This window comes from Lissotriton vulgaris, unplaced genomic scaffold (assembly GCF_964263255.1).
Source record: "Lissotriton vulgaris unplaced genomic scaffold, aLisVul1.2 SCAFFOLD_763, whole genome shotgun sequence".
NCBI lineage: Eukaryota > Metazoa > Chordata > Amphibia > Caudata > Salamandridae > Lissotriton > Lissotriton vulgaris.
In genome coordinates this window covers 626858-647646 of record NW_028254011.1, presented here as the reverse complement: position 1 = coordinate 647646, position 20789 = coordinate 626858, and the positions used below count along the sequence as shown (strand labels likewise).

Sequence of the window (20789 nt, the reverse complement as noted above, 5' to 3'; positions counted from 1 at the left end):
GGTCTTGAAAATTACCCACTATGCAATCCCCACCCAAGGTTTTCGATGTATATCCCATCCAATCTATTCTCCTTACCCCTATGATTAGCCCGTCAATGTCACCAGGCAGAGGACGATTTTCCTTTAGCCAGTGCATGATCTTGTTTTTGAGCATCTGGAAAGTTTCTCTCTGTCCTGGGGGTAATGGTGGTACATTTATAAGAACTGCTACATAGGGAAAGGAGTCTGGGGTGAGATTAATTGGTGGTTTTCTGTGGGATGGCTTTGCCACGGGCGGTGGGATAGGTTTGGGAACTTGGGGGACATATTGGGTGACAGGCTTCGGCGCCTGTTGTTTGTTATTTATTTGGGACGGTACTGAGGTTTTACCTACCAACAGACCTGCATTAGCCCTATTCCCTCCCACCGGAATATTCTGAGCTTTCTGCGTGCTGTTAATTACAGTTGCGGTTGTTGGTACTATTCCCGCTTGGTGGCGCACTGTAGCCTCAACACTCGTTGCGATTGGTGGATTTTGTGTCGGGGGGGGATTGTGGGCTGTGTAGGGTGTATTATGGTCGACTGAGGTAAGTCAGGGCCAACGTTTGCTCTCTCAGTTCTGTCTGAGGATTTTATAATGGCTTTAGCTGTAGGTTTACTCTGTTTGGGAGGTAAAGGAGAGCTATTTCGGGGGTTTCTTCCCTTGTCCTGAATAACAGGGTTGTTTAGGACCTGAGAGTTTGTGCTTACTTCCACCCTATTTGCTTTAATCAGTGATTTTGTGGAATAAAAATTGTCTAAGGTAATCTGTTCAAAATGGTTTAGCCTATCTACAAGCTTGGCAATTCTATCCTCAATAGGTGTGAGTAGTGATCTAAACAATTTTTCCAGTTCAGGGAGAACGTTTACAAGTGATTGCACCTTATCTTTACATGGTACAGTGGAGTCGGTACAAAGATTATCATCTCCGTCCTGGCTGTTCAAGGAGACAAGATTAGTAGTAGGTGTAACACTTTCTGTACTTTGAGTTTCGTTAGTAACTACCTCTCCTGTGTTCACGAGTTTATGTAACTTCCTGAGTTTTTGAGGGGGTTTGACCACCCTTTTACATTTTCTTACAGATGCTGGTCGTTTCCGTTTGGACCCGATTTTGGGTTGGGCCAATGTAACCTGAGCACCAGAGTCAGTAGACGGTGCTGGTAGGATTTTGCCACCACAAGGATTATTTAGTTCCGTCACAACATCCTTGTTTGGTTTTTGGGCCTGAACCTCAAAATGGTCGTTTGCAACTGGCAGGTTCACTGATGACAGAGGAGTTACCAGGGTGGGGTAAGCTAGATTTGAAAACTTATCCATTGAATTCTTAAGTATTTCGATTGACAGCCTACGCTCTGCGCGCTTCTCTGCCAAGGTCAACTCTTTGTCTATTACCAGTGAACGATTAAAGAAAAATTTATCTAAGGGGCCAATTGCCAGTGGACCAGACTCTACAGGAGGAGTTATTTGATGGCTATTTACAGAGTTTGTTAATGTGGACGTTGCCATGTTAAACACTTAACAAATCCAACTTTTCTAAGCCACTTACTGGAGGTGATACTATATGTCACTGGTAAGGGGGGTGGCCCAGCCCGGCCTCCTTCGGCCCCGGACGGCCACAGACGGTCCCGCCCTTGTCCCGGGCTTCTCCCGGTCGCTCCCGCTCGCTCCCGCGAAGCGGTAATACTGCGCTCCTGAAGACTCTACAGCTATGTCTTCATTGGGTGATAGGCGGGGGGGCGTGGCCAGCGGGGAGAGCAGCCCAGGTGTTGCTGATTGGGCGCGCAGGGGCTCCTGGACACTGGAGTCCCCTGCCTGTGCTCGCAGCCCCGCTGGTTCACTCGCCTGTCCCCGCGCTCCTCCTGGATACCTCGGTGCAGCCTCCCAAAAAGCGACGCGCTGCGGGACCCGCGAAGCGGGTCCGGCGAGTCGTAGGTTCAGTGGTGGCAAAGGGTCAGCTAGGCAGCAAGTCCGCCGCGCTCCTCAAGCGTCCTGGTGCAGGCAATCCGTTCAAAAGGGTCCCACAGGCTCGAAGGTAAAGTCTGCTTTTACCTCCGTTGGCGGGGGGGCGTGGCCAGCGGGGAGAGCAGCCCAGGTGTTGCTGATTGGGCGCGCAGGGGCTCCTGGACACTGGAGTCCCCTGCCTGTGCTCGCAGCCCCGCTGGTTCACTCGCCTGTCCCCGCGCTCCTCCTGGATACCTCGGTGCAGCCTCCCAAAAAGCGACGCGCTGCGGGACCCGCGAAGCGGGTCCGGCGAGTCGTAGGTTCAGTGGTGGCAAAGGGTCAGCTAGGCAGCAAGTCCGCTGCGCTCCTCAAGCGTCCTGGTGCAGGCAATCCGTTCAAAAGGGTCTGTGCATAGGACAATTGCCCGCCACCATTGCCCTGCTCCTGTGGACCCCAGTTTCCTTACCCAGCACCCCACACCAGAGAGCTTGTTCCACTAGATAGGGAATCCAAGAGGCTAAATACCTTTGGCAAGAAAATGGTTTCTTCCCCCAGCCTTTCACTGCAGTCAGTGATTATTGCATACCTTTTGTGCCGATATTCTCATACAATCTGGGATTCGGTCGTGCAAGTGCTGCTTATGGTCTCGGAGGAGGCCCGAGTCATACTCTCCCAAGCTCTTGCTGACAGGAGAGACACTGCAAAGTTCACCATACAATGTGGACTGGACACAACTATCTCGCTGGGTAGAGAGATTTCATGGTCGGTGGCCCAGTAGCACCATTGCTGGCTATAAAGCACTGGCTTTCCAAGGGATGTCCAAGCCTCATTTATGGACATGCCCTTTGATGGCTCTCGTCTTTTTGGACATAAGGCGGACTCAGCGTTGGAGCACTTTAAGAACAGGAAAAGGGAGGCTCTGCACCTCTGGACATGGTTGGAACAATATGACATTTCCCTGGTAGTTCAAAACCTCTCTGAACGCCAGGGTGGACTAACTCAGCTGAAGATTCCTAGGGGATAACAAATGGCATCCCCATCCGGAGGTGGTACAAGTTCCCTTTCAGGAGAAGTGTGAGCCTTGGTTCTATCTACTCACCACTGCTGAGAATGTGAAATGTCAGCATATTTACATGCTCTAGTTTTCAAGGCAACTCTCATTTGGAGACCCTCTTTGTCTCGAGTGGAGCTCCAGCCTTCTGGAATCCTTTCTGCCTATACTACTCCTGCCCAGAGTTCTCAACAAGGTCAGGAACGACCGGACCCAAGTTATTCTTTTGACTCCAGATTGGGCACAGAGTGTCTGGTATTCTGAGCTGTTGAGCATGTGCAGCGGCCCCTAGACCTGGCTGCCTTTTCGAGAAAAACTTCTGTTGCAGCAACAGGTAAGGGTTCTGCACCAGACCATGCACTCCCTTCACTTTTATGTGCGGAGCTCTAGTTGCAACAGTTGACAACTTTCAACCATCTTCCTGAAGTCTGTTGTAAGTAGTTACTATGTTTATTTTTGGTTGTATTTTATGGGAGTTGTGACTGGCACATGGTTTTACTAGAGTGTTTTTATTAGATATTTTCATATGTGGCTTATTCGTAAAAAATGGAAAATTACATTATTTACTGTTTACATCACTTGCCTACCTCTTTGTGGATCTCTTTTTCTCCTCTTTTTTAACGCTTTTCCCACTTTTCCTCCAGGTTCGTGGACAGCATTATGACCTGGTGTTGAACGGCAGTGAGATAGGAGGTGGCTCCATTCGGATCCACAACGCTGAACTACAGCGCCATGTACTAGAGAACATACTAAAGGTAGGTGCATGTTCGAGCAGTACCCTACCACTAGGAGCACCCGATGAGCCATCATAATATTACATACCACTCTGCCATTTGTATGCTACCTTGGTTATTGGGATGCACCGAGATGCTAAAAAGACATCCTGCATTTCTTGCTGAGGTCATGTGGACTGTTATTTATATATTTTTATTTTTTGGCAAACTTCGTGCCAGGTTCTTCTCAAGCTCTTTAAACTTTGTTGTTTATTGTATTTGTAAAGTATGTCAGGGAGCTGGGAGCCTCCTCAGAGAATTTTGAGTTGGAGGACATGACGATTGCAGTCACAAGGATCGTTCATGAGATAATGCAGAATTGGCCTGCTCCAGTGTGGATGCAAAACTCCAAGTAGCCACTCTAGATTTCATGATATAGCTGTAAATTGACTACATAGTACATCTTACCTTAGGCATCTGACCACTCTGTAGTGTGATGGGTAATCTTGAAGGGTGTAGGACCGAGCTTAGTTTTATTCGTAGGGTTAAGGGAAAAGGTGCATCTTCAGGCCTAGAACTTCAAGAAATGCTCTTGGACTTTTAAGAGTTCAGACAGGTTGTTCACCAGTGATTTTTGCACTTGAAGTAATTTGCCTCTAAATCATTTGTTTCTATAAAGCCAGAAGGCGAGAACGTTGTGCTTGGATGATCCTAGACTTCTAACCTAAGATATTTCTTTGAAAGGAAGCCTCAAGTACGGTATGATGTCGTCACGGCATCTCACGCAGTGTAGGATTTGGGTACCCTCAGTTTGGAACATTTTTGGTTTGATGAGACCCGATTATGAGAGTGCAACATAGGTGGCATTGCAGTAGTTCACCATGAGGAGATCACAAAGAGAACCAATGCATTTTTGTGATAAACCGTCAGCAGAGGTAGGATTTGATGCAACTGCTGCGAGTTGTGTATGTGAATAACCCAAGAAGAGTGACTGACATTTGCTGCTTTGCAGATGAACCCCCTCACTCTGGGCTCAAATCATGAGTCAAGTTATTGATGTGTTTTTATATGAGTTGTTTCTTGTCCCTCAGGAAGATGTTTCCTTGCTCACTCATCTGCTGGAGGCATTGGAATCTGGCGCGCCCCCTCATGGAGGAATTGCTTTAGGTAGGTGACGTCAATCGCTTTTTTTCTACAGCCAATAGAAAAGCTCCAGTTCATTCCACTCACCAAGTCACTGTGGCATCACTGGCATAGATGTCATTTGGGGGTTGCCAAGGTTTACAGCTGTGGCACCTGCTTCCCCCTTGTGTTCTTTGACTTTACGGGCCCTGGCTTCAGTGGTGACACAGGCAATGCCAAGAACGGAAGGTAAACAGTGCCCTGCTGTGCGCTGTTTACTTTCTGCAGCTCTCATTGTGACCTGGGATATTAAACGGATACATTCAGCAGTGTAACGTACACCCTCCTGAATAAAATTTAAAAAATGTAATAAAAATGCAAATGTTTAAACAAGACGTTAGAAATTTTTAACACATTGGAAAAATGATGGGTTTCAATGAAGTGATAATCTTTTACAAGTATTGATAATCAAAATAAATTAATAATGCTAAGGAATAATTTTAGAACAGTACTTTACAATGCAAACCCCTTCCAGGCTGATGACGAGCTGGGCTCGTCATGGTGTAGCCTCCTCGCACGCTGATGACGAGCCCAGCTCGTCATGTAACACTGGTATTTGCGTTTTTTCAGCACAGGAGGGGAAAACCATTAGCAGCCATGAGGTTAACAATCCACAACCCAGCTACCTTCTCCTATCACTTGTTGACTGTTGCTTGCCTTTGACCCCTTGACTGCTCTCCACTGCCTTTTGGCTTGGTTCACGCTATAGAAGTCCCACATACAGATATACATACATACAAACACGAGTGCAAGTCAGTAGAATACTTATTTTTCAGTATGTGGTCTACGTGAAGTAATACTTGTGAACAAAAGCACAATTGTTTTTCATATTGTTTTGTTAATCTTACTGTAATTTAGCAGTACATTTTATACTTGGGTTTTACATTACGCAAAGCATTAAATCATGCTAGTCTATGTTGCAAATAATTTGACTTTCTGGTGTTTTTGAGTTTTTGTATCACTATATTCTCTTCTTCCAACAAGCACATACATTTTCACACAGCAAAAGAGAAATGTTTAATTTCTTATCATGTCATGAGGTGCACCCTTTTTAAAATGTAGGTGGTATATAAAATTGACATTAATTTGTGTTAGTAACTTTTGTGCTAATATGCAATTGTGAGTTTAAGAGGCCCTTAACTACAGCAATGTTATGAGAATTAAGGTCATGTGGCATCACTTCTTTGGAGGATTCATTGTCAAAGATCATGTGATGTCACTTCCTCTGATGTCATTGGGTCAAAGGGTGTTTGTGATGTCTACCCCGGCTATTTGGGTGAGTCAATCACCATGGTCGCTGGCAGCATGTTGGGCTTGTATTAGCCAGCAGTCTGTAAATAGTTGAAAAGTAATGGTCCTTATCTTCTGTGGGCCAAGCAACTATTGTCTCAACGGCTGCTGTTTAAATAAAAAAGAGTGTTTTTATATATCTGATAACACCCATTCTAGATTTTGCCAAAATAATGATCTGTTTAGCATGCTTTAAATTAATGTTATGTTATATGGTAGGTGGAGTCCCAGTTTGACATTAGCCTGTCCATTCCCCTAGCTAAATAGCACCTTTGGTGCAAAACTTGCATAATTTGCACATTGATTATACTAGTTTTAATCTTGACACTCTCTGCACTTTATGTTGATACGTTTATTGTGGTCCAGCAAACTTGGTATGAAGGACCGCTGTTTTAGCGAAATAGTGGTTTTATTTAATCTCTAAATCTTCATATGGACTGTATGTTTTAATCCAGATTTATGGTTTTTATTGACTAACAAACAAATTACAACAAATTGGTATCACCATACAACAAAAGAGCTGATTGTTAATATCTATCTGTATATCAAATTGTTCTCATATGTAATGTTAATGTTTGAGCCTCAAATACCATTCTTCATGTTCGGCTGTAAAAATTAGACACGAGATCCGGTTCCCCCATTCTAATCGAGACCTAAAACGCCATGTATTGTGCACCTCTCCAGTTACATATTCTCTGCTAATGGATTTTCAGTGAGTCAATATTCAAACCATGGCTGGGTGCTGGTCCCCTTCAAGTCTTACTAGATATCTGGGGGGTTCCAAACACTCCACAATGAATAGGAACTCGTCTGAGACTTGCATTCAAAACAAAAGTAGCAAGACAAATGTTGGCAGTGCAAATCTTTTTGACTTTTGTCTAGTGAAAATGCTCTCTCTTCAGAGCAAGCTTCACCTGCACACAGCAGATGGCACATAGGAATCCGCAGAGGAAGCGTCCCTTGCACAAGTAGGACATGGACTGAGGCAGTGTAAGCTTCCCTAATGCACACACAGATCATGTAACATGAGCACCAGAAGTGCAGTCTTCCCTTGTACACCAAAGAGCTACAGCATAGGCATCATCATTTCAAGCTTCCTGCGCATAGTAGGGAAAGGTACTGCATGCCACCATCTGTGCAGGCGTTCCCTCTTACATATGAGTGGTACAGCAGAGGCAACAGCAATGCAATCATCCCTCAAACAGGGCATACATTACAGCAAGCTTCCTTCACATTCAAGGCACAGCCTGAACAGAAGGCTATCTTCATATGATCCATACGTACTGCACTTTCAGCAGCAGTGCAGTGAAGAGCAGCTCCTATTGGCAGTCACCTGAGTATGTCCTGGCCCAAGATGGAGACTGGAGGAGGGGCGTCATCCAAGCAGGAGCAGCAGTCATGAGTGGTCAGCTTAGATGCTAAGCATTCATACAGTGCTCTGTGTTAGCGACACTTCATGGGGGATGGCTATGGTGAAGAACCTGCTTTGTTTGGGAGTGGTTGAAGTTTCAGCTGCCTGTACTTTGGGTATTTGTACATTTGAGATCGCTCTCCAAGGTAGAAATGCTGTGATGAGTGGGCATTGCACCTCAACGGGCCCCCTGGACCTGGGCTGGGGCTGCAAGAGAGGGGCATCCTCTGAAGCCTTAGAAATCAGACGCAGGGATAATTGCACACAAGGGCTGTCTTGCAGTAGAGGTCCAGGGTAGGGACTGACTCCCATCGAAGAGCTGCAGGGCTGAGGAGGAGCCTGCAGTTATGGAAAACAATCTCCTCTCTAGAATGCTGCCTCTGACCTGGGGCTCCTCGTTGAGTCCCACACTTTTGAATGTCTATATGGGACCACTAGCACGGATAGCGGAAGAGTTTGATGTCTCTATGACATCCTACGCTGATGACACCCAGTTGGTGATTTCCCTAGATCACCGGTTCCAACGGGGACTCCAATAGTTTAGCTCCCTGTATGGAAAGGGTCGTGGACTGAATGACAAACAGCTGTCTAAAACTGAACGTGGGTAAAACAGAGTTGATGGTCCTCTGGAACAAGGCAGTCACCAGGCCTTTGATCAGCTGGCCCAACTGCCTAGGTAGCCCTCCTACTCCGAAGGTATCTATCAAAAAAATCTTGGTTTCTGGCTCGACAAGGATCTAACAATGGCAATCCAAGCCAAGAAACTAGTAAGCACATGTTTCGGACTGCTCAGAATGCGCTGCAAAATTCTGGAGCGTATTCCCATGCAATTCAGAAAGACAGTAGTCCATTCCCTGGTCACGTCACGTTTGGACTACTAGGGGCACCAAAATACGTTATTAACAGACTTCAATTTGTCCAGAACGCGGCAGCAAGGCTGCTGTGTAAGGTCTCAATCCAGGAAGCATCTCGAAGCACTTCACTGGCTCCCGATGTAGGCCAGAATTAAGTTCAAGGCACTCTGCTTGACACACAGAGCTCTACACAGTAAGGGCCCGAGTAAAGTCAGAAACCTGTTGACCCAGATGTCTCAAACAGGAGCCTTCGATCCGGCTCTGAACGGCTGATAAAATCTACGAGAATCAGGAGAGCCAGATGGGGAGGTAGATCCTTCACCCACCTAGCACCCAAGTTGTGAAACTCACGGTCACACGAATCTAGACTCCTGGAAAAAGAAGCAGCATTCCAGAAGTCAATTAAAAACTGGTTGTTCAATCAGTATTATTAACCTACCTACAGCCTTTTTTCAGTATTGGTCTCTTAGCGCTGGGAAGCCTTCCTGTAGCTATGCGCTCTATAAATCAGTTAAATAAAATATAAATCACTTAAAATAAATTGGTGCCCATGACATTGGTACCTCCTGTATGGCTATCAGTGGCGGATTGTGTCATCTCTTGTGCTGGGTATGCAAGATACACTGATCCAAAATTTAGAAGCAGACATTTACCTTAAAGGGATGAATACACTACCACCACACCAATGGATGCTTCACCATTGATCCATTGCACCAGACAATACAAGGGTACGAGAGAGATCCAGCTTCTTCCTGTTGAGTACTTAACTTCATGAATGAAACCTTCCAATAGTTTTCCTCTCGTACTGCAAAACACATCTGTGCCAAGCGTAAAATGGTTTAATAGCCACCCTATTTTAGTAAACAAAAAGCTCTATTTTTCCTAATTTTTTCATTCTGTTTTTTATTGGTTTATTGGGAGAATGAAGGCCAACCTCACCTTGGATCAGTAAAATAAGCAGTTAAACACACTTGTATACAGCATCTGACTTCCCTTATGCCTCTGTGCATGTTCACTACCTCATTTATTACTGTATGTGATTGGCCTTACCACACCTCTGTGCACACTACAACATCCTGTTGTAGAACCCCTTTCCACAATGTACGCACACACTAGTCAAGTTTTTTAGGGTGTAAAATGAGCAGGTAGAATGCAGTTCTGCAAATACAGCCGATATTAAATCATTGGGGGTCTAACGTAACCGTAGTGAGTGAAGTAAAACATTGTCTTCATCAAAATCAATCTGTTGGTCTGTCTGCATTCATTCTGATCTATGTGTGTGGCCAGGAAAGAAAGAAATTGTAGCAGTAAAAGAAAAGCAGCCATAAACCAAAATATACCATACTATTAGAGAATTCCAAAATTAGAACACAGTACCTGGGGTAACCCAATACCTCTTTTTTTTTCTCCTCATAATATCTCTAATCTTTAATAATAGGCACCTCCTGGATTGGAGCAACCCATGTGCCCGGCAGATTGACCATTCTTCTTCTAGCAATAGAGAATTACTGGGCTACCTCAGGTACGACTTGCTTCCTAAGCCTACTGCTATGAGAAGATGAAATCATTGGACAGCTTAATTTACCAAGGGGTTCAGAAAATCCCAGCAGCCACCCCCCACAATTCTATTATTTTCACACCTGTCCATCTTTTCAAAAAAGGCCACAGCATTTTTCCAAGCCTGCCAAGAGGGAGCAGAGATTTGGGTCCATAATTTACAGATTTCCCTTCTTGCAATCAAGATTAGGTAGAATATCAAATTGCTTTGTTTTGCATGCAGGAGCAGGCTCTTTAGGTCTTGCTGTTTTATCCTAAACATGATCAAGGCTGTACTTGCGTCCACCTCGGTACCCAATGCGTTGGAGATAGTCTTACCCACAGCTAGCCAGAATTCTTCTAGTATCAGACAAAAAAAAATAGAAAACATATGCATATCGTCTGCAACATTTCTTCTGCGCCACTTACATTTGGAGTCGCCAATTCCCCTTATTTTTTGCCAACCTTTTCGGGGTCCAGTAAACTCTGTAAAGGGTATAAAAGTGATTCTTCCTTAATGAAGCAGATTTAATTACCATGTAAAGTGTAGATAGAGACACTTGCCATAACCTTTCCATCTCTGCATCCGGCAAGTATCCATCCCAAGCGAAAGAGGGTGCTCTCAATTTTTCATTGGCCGCTGTGAGTAAGTGTTGGTACCATAATGCAACTTCCTTCTTCTTGGCCCATGGATCTTGGAGGTCAATTTCCTTTTGATTAGATTACATGTTCGTCCAGTCCGGAGTGTTTAGCCATGAGTTCACTTGGAATATTTTAAGTCTAGAGATTTTTCCTTTTGTCTTATGATTCCAATACTCCCATGTCAGGTTCTATCCCCCATCTAGCAGCGGTCCCCAGCTACTTATTCCGCTCCTTCTGAGGAGATCCATAAGGGGATCAAGCATAAATTTCGGGATACCTGGGGAATCCATTATGGGTGACAGCTTACTATGATATGCAATACCTAAGTGGGATCTGACCTCAAACCAAATTCTGTCAGCTGCTTGTAGGCATTTTAATCTGACCTTCTTGAAGTATTTAGGGGCCCCAAGTTTAAATAGAAAGCCTTTCTTAGATAATCCACAAAGCATGACTCTGTACATTCTCCCCACTAAGGGCTCATCAGGGCTAGATAGTAGCATTCTGTTATTTGTAAATGGAAGGCCAGCAATATAGCTGAATATCTGGGAGCGTCTGCCCCCCTGCTCCCCCTTCCCCCTCAACTTCCTCCAGGAAAGACGCACAACCTTACTGGCCCTGACAAAAGATTTAATTTTCCCCTGTAAAGCTAAAATACTTTTAAATCAAATTTTTGGGGATATTATCGAACAGGAAGGTGACTTTTGGTAGAATGGGCATTTTTACCAAATTAACTCACCCTTTAATAGACATTGGGAGATTCTGCCATCTCTTTAACAATTTCCAAACTTCTTGGCTGGTTTTCTCAAATTTCAATGCAATACGTTTCTCTATGTCCCTGGTTATATTTATCTCCTGGTATCTAATTTCTGTAGCAATCTCTAATTCCCCCTTCATTTTGATTACAGATCATTAATTACATTTTTTTCTTGTTGATTTCATACCCTGAATAAAATGTCAAACCTTCTTGCCTCCGCCACAAGTTGTGGCAAGGCAGACTGGACATCTGCGTTGAAGAACATTAAATCATCCGTATATAACACAATCACCTCTTTGAGAAGTGCAATCCAATATCAGACTTTACAATGCGGTTATTTACTTCACATGCCTTTGCCCCGCGGGCATTACAATACATTGACCTTCACCACATGTTGTACCATGCAGGAATTTACAATGCTACATATGTATATACAGAAACAGTGTTTTTGCAGCATACATTTTTTCTGGATTCACATGTTGTGCATTATACCGCCATCTAGTAGTCTGGTCTGGAACTCTCCTCTGGTATATTAGTCTTTCTTCTTGTTCCTCTGTTTTTTAGGTCTCACCTACCAATGAGTACTCAAGCATGTAGAGCGTTTGCCTTGCGGGAGCGAGCAGGAGCGCCATCTGTTTGCTATTATCGCGCCTGCCGCTGCTCGCTCCCGCAAGTCAAACGCTCTGCAGGCACGAGGACTGTTTCACTTTCGCAGCCGCGGGGCCGTGCTTGTCATTTAGCCTTAGTTTTTATTTGCCAACATTTGGAGCACCTGGAAATTTGCCAGAGAACAGTAATAGTTGCTGTCTAGAAGTACACAAGATTAACTGTATACACAACAGCCAGCAGCTTAAAAACTGAGCACTTGAAAGGGCTACCAGTGTGGTTAGAGTAGTCCGAATTATTTGGTTTGGCTGCCATCTTTGCTGGCGCACGCTCCTCTGGCCTGTGTATCATTCCTCTGCACCGGCTTTTCTAAGTAAACGTGTTGGGCTCCGAGTCTGGGTCCCTTCCAGGCCCTCGACACACAGTCTCCGTCTCTTGTCCGGTGTTTAGGGTCGGTACTAGCCTTTCCAGGGTGCAGGACTTGACTGACAGCTGGTGCGCCCCATCATCCCGATTGGCAATGTGTGCAAGTACGAGCACCCTGGATGAACGGGAGAACAACCGGGCCCCTCACCCAATTGACAGTTTGCTAGCCTAGACCACTAGCCTCTCCCCTCAACCACGTGGAGAGGCTGACAGCGGGACGTGTGCCCGAACCCGGGTCCTGTGGGTGAGTTCAGTCTCCCTGTCTCGTGACCTTCAGGGTGATGTCAGCTGCTCGCGCTGCCTTCCTCTTTCTTCTGGTCCACTAACACATTCTCCACTCCTCGGAATGTGGCCTTTCCTAGACTGCCCGCCGACATCTGCCGCCTCGCAGTCCCATTTCTCAATGCAGGGTCCTGTCGGTCGAAGTGAACTTGGACATGTTCTTCGTGTCTTGAGTTTTTTATTTTTTATTTTATATGCCCTGGTGTCTGGAGACTCTCCGCCCCCTCCTCTGCACCTAAAGAGGAAGAGGCTGGGGAAGTTAGTAGCCGCCTAAGGCCGAAAGAGTGCCATCCGACATGGCGCGGCGAAAGAGGGGGAGTGCCCCTGCTCATACCAGCTGACTTGCAGTCTGCTGTGTGCATGGTGTTAGCTCAGAGGTCAGAGGCGCTATGAGAGACCCCGCCATCACTTCGCTGTTTATCAGACAGAAGAAAGGTAAGCCAGCCCGAGGGACGCAAGTGAAGCTGAGAATGTACTCCAAGCGTTAGGATAGCTTGGGTAGCTGAGCCCCTCCCGCGGAGATCTTTGTTTAATTTGCGGCCCCAGTCCTCGCCAACCTTTAAACTTAAGGGTATAATCACAAATTACAAGGGCAACTTCAACTGATAGGTACTCATTTTATCAAAGAGTCTAGGTTAATTGTGACTCAACAAGTGAACAAATCGTTGTATCCAAATGAAGTCAAGATTTGGTCAAAACTAGCGGAGGTGGACTTTTCAGTGGCTACAGCTGGCTGAATGAGACAGTTTCCAAACGTGGATTGCTTTGTTCTTCCTGATCCTGCTCGGATCAGTGTAGGACTGTCCTATAGCCATTGAAACACGCACATGAACAAGGAGAAAGCGTCACACATATCCATGCATTAACATGCTGCCGGGGCACTAGGGACCGACTGCATTTGTTTGGAGCAATATTTTGCAGCTTGAATATAAACCACTAGTAATCTGTCGGAAGGGAGGATTGCATAATCATAATGTTGGAAAGATGGCTCCCTGTGAACATCAGTGTGCCTGTGCTGCAACTGGTTAATTCAGCCATTCATCTTTCTAGGGTCAAACACAGTAACATGCAGCACGCTGCTTCCGATTTTCTACAGCAGTGTTTTATTTAGCAGTTCAGATTACTTAAGGTCCCAAAGGCGAGACCTATTGGCTATGCTAATGCTTGTTTTTGTTGGACGTCAACTGTCCCCCCCATTTGTTGCCGAGTCCAGCCTCTCCTGACGCCTTTTCCCAGATGTCTCCATGTGTGGTCGCCGTCTTCCAATTCTTTTTTCCCCCGTTGGGTGTGGAAGCATTGCCGATAGTTCTCCAATCGCAGAAAGAAGAGGGTTATACAAAAGGTTTGTCTAAGGCTGCCCGAAGTTCCAGTGAGGAACAGTTGATACTGTGATCCGATTTGTCGAGGCTTCCACGCTGTGGAGAAGTAAGGGAATTAAAGAATAAAGGTCGAAGGAAGACCAGCGAATGCATGGCCAGGCGGCCCCCTATTCTGACTTGAACACACCTTTTTGCTTCTGTCTGGAGTAACACAAGTTTGCCCAGAAGGACAATCATCATGTGTGCAACCTTTGCCTACCAAGAGACCACAGCACCGACAACTGCAAGGCCTGCGTGTAATTGAAACCAAAGACCTTAAGAGCAAGGGAGAAACAAAGGCAAGCACACTATGCCATGCAGGGGCAGAAAGAAACGCTGTCACTGAGAGACCTGGGATTGCAAAGCGAGGAGGAGAATAACGTCACTGAAGCAGCCAACGGCAAAGGCTCAGACGTTGAAAAGGGGGTCACCAACTTCAAGTGAGAACACACAAAAAACAAAGATAAACAGCCACAGGTAACTGTGAGGATCTGGGTGTACTATATGATATGGCTGTGGGGTCTTATCACAGAGTACACTCACAGATGCCTTCTTAGATCCATTCAGTATCGTTTACTCAACCTTAGCTCAGTCTTGGGTAGCTGTGGCAGTGAGCAGTAAGCCTTGGCAAAGGAACTTTATGTGAAGCATTTAACAGCACAAAACAACAAAATAAGAAAATGACACACCAATAAAAAGATAAAACAACAATTTATTTTAAAAAAATAGAGTGTATTTTTATGAATTTTTAGAGACCTTGTTCAGCAACATCCACTGAAGGGTTCCGGAGATAAAGATTTGAGAACTTGTTTTCACTTTTAAATGCAACCACAAATAAGTATTGGCAACATAAAGTTTGCAAACGTTTTAAAAGTTTGGAAACGTTTTAAAAGTTTGTGTGAGTACTTTAGCCCTACTTGGGTGACCAAATCCAGCAGGTTAAGGGGGCTGGAAAGGATACTTTGGACAGTTACCTGCAAGTTCCAAACTTAGCAGGACAGCCATCATAGAAGTCAATGGAGTGGTCCTGATGCTGAGGGATGCAGGCAGAGATGCTCAAAAGGATGCTGTGGTGTGATCAGCAGGGCTGTCTCTGGGTTTGTTCCTCGATCTACTGGTGATGTAGGGCGTCTTTGACCACTGAGATCGGGGTCCCTCGAAGTCCTGTACATTGCAGTAGTCGGACAGTCAAAGCTGCACTACTGATTACGCTGCACCGCAGTTAGATGTAAACTCTTTGGTGGAGGCTGGTGTCCCTTGAGTACGACAAATCTGTACTTGAACACCACTCCCGGGTCTGCCAGACTATGTGCTGGTTTTGGCTATTCTGGACCAGGGTCAGGAGCAGCATGCACAGTCCCAGTTTCACTAGCCCACAAGTGCAGAAGGTGCAGTCCTCCCAATGGTGTAATCTTTCTTTGTACGGTTCAAGGGCAGCAGGGAAGTCCTTCTTCAGTCCTCTCTTCTTCTTGAATGTGAACTGAGGGGCAGGATGCCAGGGATTCCCTTCTTATCTCAGGAAAGTGCCCCAAGGGGACCATGATGTTGCTAGCCAATTGGCTACCACGTCCCCTCGTCTCTAGTGACGAAGTTCCTGTGATGGGTTGCATCTGGTTATCTCAGAATGCCCCATTCTTACCCTCTTCAAGAAGGCAAGACCCTTCCTCGGTTGTCAAGAGCAGGGTAGCTCACCCTAGATGTGTGGCTACCAGTGGGCTACATGCCTGTTGTGCCTGTCATCACGGTTGGCAAAACTGAGACGACAGGCTGGTTGGCAAAATGGCCGCTGACCCATTACGCGCATGCGCGAAGAATAACGCAGGCGCGTGAATAGAGGAGGACGCTCTTAAGCCCTCCTCTAAGCTTCAACAACGCTTCGAGTTTGGTTCCTGATTCTTCCTATTGCTTCCGGGTCACGGTGGTGGCGTTTCGGAAGTCGTTAGGGAGTCCAGCATTTTGCCGCGTTTGGTGCGGTATCTATGGCTTCACAGGATCCCGCATTATTCAGATCCCTCTCCTGTGGTAGCGTAAGTGATGCATCGTCTTGATTGTAACGTCGGGGTTCTGGCGTTTTTGGTACCCTTGTTTTCCCGAAAATTTCAGTTACAGATGTATGCCCAAGTATTTCCAGATATGTAGGGAAATATTACTTTTTATTTACTTGGCCTTCCCTGTTGTTTATTGAGGTCATATGTTGGTAATACATAGGTATCTCTCGACGGGCATTGAGATATAGTTTTGCTCTGCATATTAAAGAGAGCTACATTACTGTGGCAGTACAGTGCTGTAGTGCACTTTCATTTTTGGGGTTATTTTTATGTGCATCAGACCAAGTACAAAGGTGAGAATAAAAACATTAAGAGACTAGTTTATGTGTTTTCTATGTCATCCCTACATCTTGACATTTAGTTTAACATTATACAGATAAGTCCGGTAAGCCATTTTGAATTCTGCTGTGTATTTTCCTCGTACTCAAAGGAACCTGAAGAAAAGGTACATAACCAAGAAATACAGCACACCTGTTTAGTGTCTTATATCTAGAATGTGATATTAAATGTTATGTTACTTTCTCTCTAAGAAAGCTGATGCCTGCCTGCTGGACGTATATCAGCCCCCTGATCCTATACTGCCTTCCTGACGACTTATCAAGAAGACCCTCTCTTCCCTACTTTCCTTGTTTTGTTTTCCCTTCTTCCCCTTGGGTACCACTACTTGTTAACCAGTTCACCTTCTGGCATTTGGTGGTGTTCTGGGGAAGTTGCGGACCTGCCTTCAATTCTGTGGCACTCCTGAGGCAACATAAGGTGAGAGCACGACAATGCCCACAGGAAAGCCGGTTTGGACACAGGTTTTCATCCCTCTGCTAAGGAATGTTGTCACAAGCGCCCTTTCAAAGGCGGCTTCACCTTTGAAGCCTGCCTTTTAGACTAACACCCTGAGTGGCTATCTTGGGAGAGGAGGCGACACCTCCCTCTACGGCAACTGCCTTTGTTCCCAGGAGTCGTTTACACATCTCCCCAGGTGGTGAGAAACCTGTCTGTGTGTCAGTGCCATTTGTCAGGTCATTGTACTAGCTGGAGTACAGAGTGGCAACTTACTAAAAGCTGCTTAAATTCAATAGTGGCTTTAAATTTGGCCTGGGCATCAGGTCGGATTTAATGTCCCAAATAATTTGATACATTACTTGACGCTGTTAGGTGCTCTCATTCAGGTACCATTGGGGAGCCAACCGTTTAAACCTGTGTTAGCCAATGGGACTCCTATCCTTTACACAGCAAAACGACAATTTGGAAATGTTGCTACTAAGACATATAGAAATGTGACTTTGTAGTTCAAACAGTATTAAATTCCCATAATGCACTGAAAGTGATATCATATTCATCAGAAATGCAGTGTATAATTGTTTTGACTTTAATTAAAAGCAATCTTGCACAAATGCATTGAATAGAAAAGCTTCATGTATTGCAGTGTTATGAGCACTACTAGGCTTTATTTGATGTATACACTACATTTCTGATGGAATGTGATATGACTTTCAGTGCATTATGGGAATTGAATTCTGTTTGAACTACAAAGTCACTTGGGAGCCTGGTCTTTACAGATGTAGTCACCATCCGTTCGCATTGGCATGGGACGCAATCTTATCGGACTTCAGCGCGGCCCTGAAGAGACACCCGGAGACACTAGCGGACACACCTTAGAGCGATGTGGAGCAGACAGCAGAACAGCCTACACATAATTAGGTCCGAGAGGATGCATTGACAAGGAACCTGGGCATTGAAAGACATAGAATTTTAAAATGTCATACCATATGAACAAAGTTGGGCGGCTGGAACAATTCTAAGACATGTAGCGATATTAAACAGGGTACTTAAGGATATGCACACAACAAACAATGGGAGGAGGGTCTAAGGGCGAGTTTACCCACCAACCAGGTACATGCCCCGGAACACAATATTATCACAACAAGTAGTACCTGGGGGTCAAAAATTAGTTAGTCAAACAGAGTGGATCACAACACCAATACTACGCAAAAAACACCAGTGAGAACGTCGTGCATGCTAGTAAATGCAGGCCAAGTCAAGGCTCAGGAGCATATGGAGAAATAGTTCCCATCAGAAGCCACACTGTACCGCCCTCTTTCTCATCATTTGGGTTCTCCTTACCCAGGAGACAAAACGGCCGGTCAGATGTTACCGTGACCGATAGATGTGGTAAGTGGGTGGTATGTTATGTACAAAGATTAAAGTGGCTACTGAAAAAAGCAGTGTTGAGGTGGTAGGAGTGAAAAAGTGAGGGAATTAGATAAAATTAGGTGAATCGGGTGGACAAACAAAATTTATTAGTGTCTCCCAATCCCTAAGGTTAAAAAGCAAGTGCAAGTGCGGGTTTTAAATAATAACCGTACTTGATAGTGGTCGACATGTTTCTGCATTACATAGAACAGAGTTTCAAATGCATTCTTCAGGACCTTTTTATAAGAACACTGCTACTTGTAGTAATGAAAAATTTAAGAAAAATATCACCTGAACTTCCAGGTACATACTCAACCGTATACTGTTAATGCGTAGCATCGCACGGTATTGGATCCACACAGAGAGACAAACAAACAAATAAAGAACATGAAGATGTCATATTCCCATGGTTTATCAATACAACCATACTGTAATGAGTACACATTCACATGTATTAGGACAAACTTTCCAATATGCAGACTCACCCATATGTGATGGTTGAGAGGCTTCACCCCACCTGGCTGCAGCGCAGGTATGAGGAGCACCGCTCTAAAAACAATTCACAAGTAATTTTTAGAGCTGGAAATTAAAAGGAGTTCACATGGAGGCAGATTACTTAATTATTCCTTCAGAATCTACGTGGGTATTATGCGAGTCACCCCGCCTGTACTGTACCCCATCGGTCCGACTAGGACGCGGAACATGGTCCGTTGATCATGTTTTAGATGTATAGCCAAACTAAGATGGAAGCAATGGCATCAGTAATGAAAAGCGGAATCGATTTGAAGGCTGCGCATTTCAGCGCGCTAGTCCGCTGATCGTGATTTAAATATATAGCCAAACTCGGGTAGAAGCATAGCCATCAGTAATGGAAGCGGGATCGCTTTCAAGGCAGCGCGTTTGTTTTGTCAAGTTTCAGCGCGCTTGTGTATATCAAACTGCCAGCGTGCGCGTTAGGAAGCGAGCGCTCGCTTACCTGTCAGTCGGTGTCTCCTGGCAGTCATCCGTACTGTCTGGGGGGGCACCGGCGCTCCTAAGAGGGAACTGTTTTGTACCTTCGCGTTCAGCACGGCAGGGTAGAAGTCACGTGATGTGATTCGGTCACGTGATGCCGGGCATGCTGGGACATGTAGTCCCAAACGGATATTAACGAACGATGTACTGCCAACACGGCACATTAATCTATGGGCAGGTTACGCATACAAGTGAGGGCAGTATATTAGACAAAGGAACGTGTAGTTCCAGGCATATTGTCAATCAGATAATGCCTGCAATGGCAAAAACCATTGGTGGTATTACAGGGGTACTGAGAGGTGGGTCAGAGAAACTAGCGAAAACCCATGCAATTAGTGTCTTATCTGCCAGGTAAGGGTTCATAGTATCAGTCATATGGCATATAGTGAAATTGATTAGAGGGACATCCAAGGTATTGGCTCATTGAGTCCCTCTTTGTCGCTGTTCAAGCGGTAAACCCACTTTTGTTCAATTTTGAACAAGAAACGGCTGATGTCAGTACAAGAATCAGGGATCTGTGGTTGTTCCAGGACTGTCCAACAAAAGTCATCAGGACCATGTCCCTTCTCCAAAAAATGTGCGGTGAGGCGGGTGGCCTGTTTTCGGCATCGCACTGTACTTTTATGTTCTTGTATCCGTGTCCTAATCTTCCGGGTCGTCATGCCAACATATCGTAGTGGGCAAGGGCACGTTATCAGATATATGAGATTACTGCTGTTGCAGTTTGTAAATCTGTTTTGTGTCCAAGGGCGGTTGGTCCCTATGTCGACCACAGTGGATTTGCAGGCTTGGGGACAAACAGTGCAAGCCCCACAAGGGTGATGTCCGACGACAGGAGGTAAATCCCACAGCGTGCCCACTTGTCTTGGTTCTTTATTGCGTGGGCGTGTGCAGGCCACCCGCCTCACCGCACATTTTTTGGAGAAGGGACATGGTCCTGATGACTTTTGTTGGACAGTCCTGGAACAACCACAGATCCCTGATTCTTGTACTGACATCAGCCGTTTCTTGTTCAAAATTGAACAAAAGTGGGTTTACCGCTTGAACAGCGACAAAGAGGGACTCAATGAGCCAATACCTTGGATGTCCCTCTAATCAATTTCACTATATGCCATATGACTGATACTATGAACCCTTACCTGGCAGATAAGCCACTAATTGCATGGGTTTTCGCTAGTTTCTCTGACCCACCTCTCAGTACCCCTGTAATACCACCAATGGTTTTTGCCATTGCAGGCATTATCTGATTGACAATATGCCTGGAACTACACGTTCCTTTGTCTAATATACTGCCCTCACTTGTATGCGTAACCTGCCCATAGATTAATGTGCCGTGTTGGCAGTACATCGTTCGTTAATATCCGTTTGGGACTACATGTCCCAGCATGCCCGGCATCACGTGACCGAATCACATCACGTGACTTCTACCCTGCCGTGCTGAACGCGAAGGTACAAAACAGTTCCCTCTTAGGAGCG

At 45.4% G+C, this 20789-nt stretch overlaps 1 protein-coding gene across 3 annotated transcripts in view; it reads left to right on the top strand.

Moving 5' to 3' along the window:
* The window catches only part of DARS2 (aspartyl-tRNA synthetase 2, mitochondrial), a 256389-nt gene that overhangs the window by 189659 nt on the left and 45941 nt on the right, over positions 1-20789 (top strand). For all 3 annotated transcript variants that reach the window (XM_086951537.1, XM_086951536.1, XM_086951538.1), the window contains 2 exons: positions 3655-3765; positions 4815-4890. In XM_086951537.1, coding sequence (XP_086807663.1) covers positions 3655-3765; positions 4815-4890 — 187 coding nt within the window. The remainder of the gene's footprint in view (positions 1-3654; positions 3766-4814; positions 4891-20789) is intronic.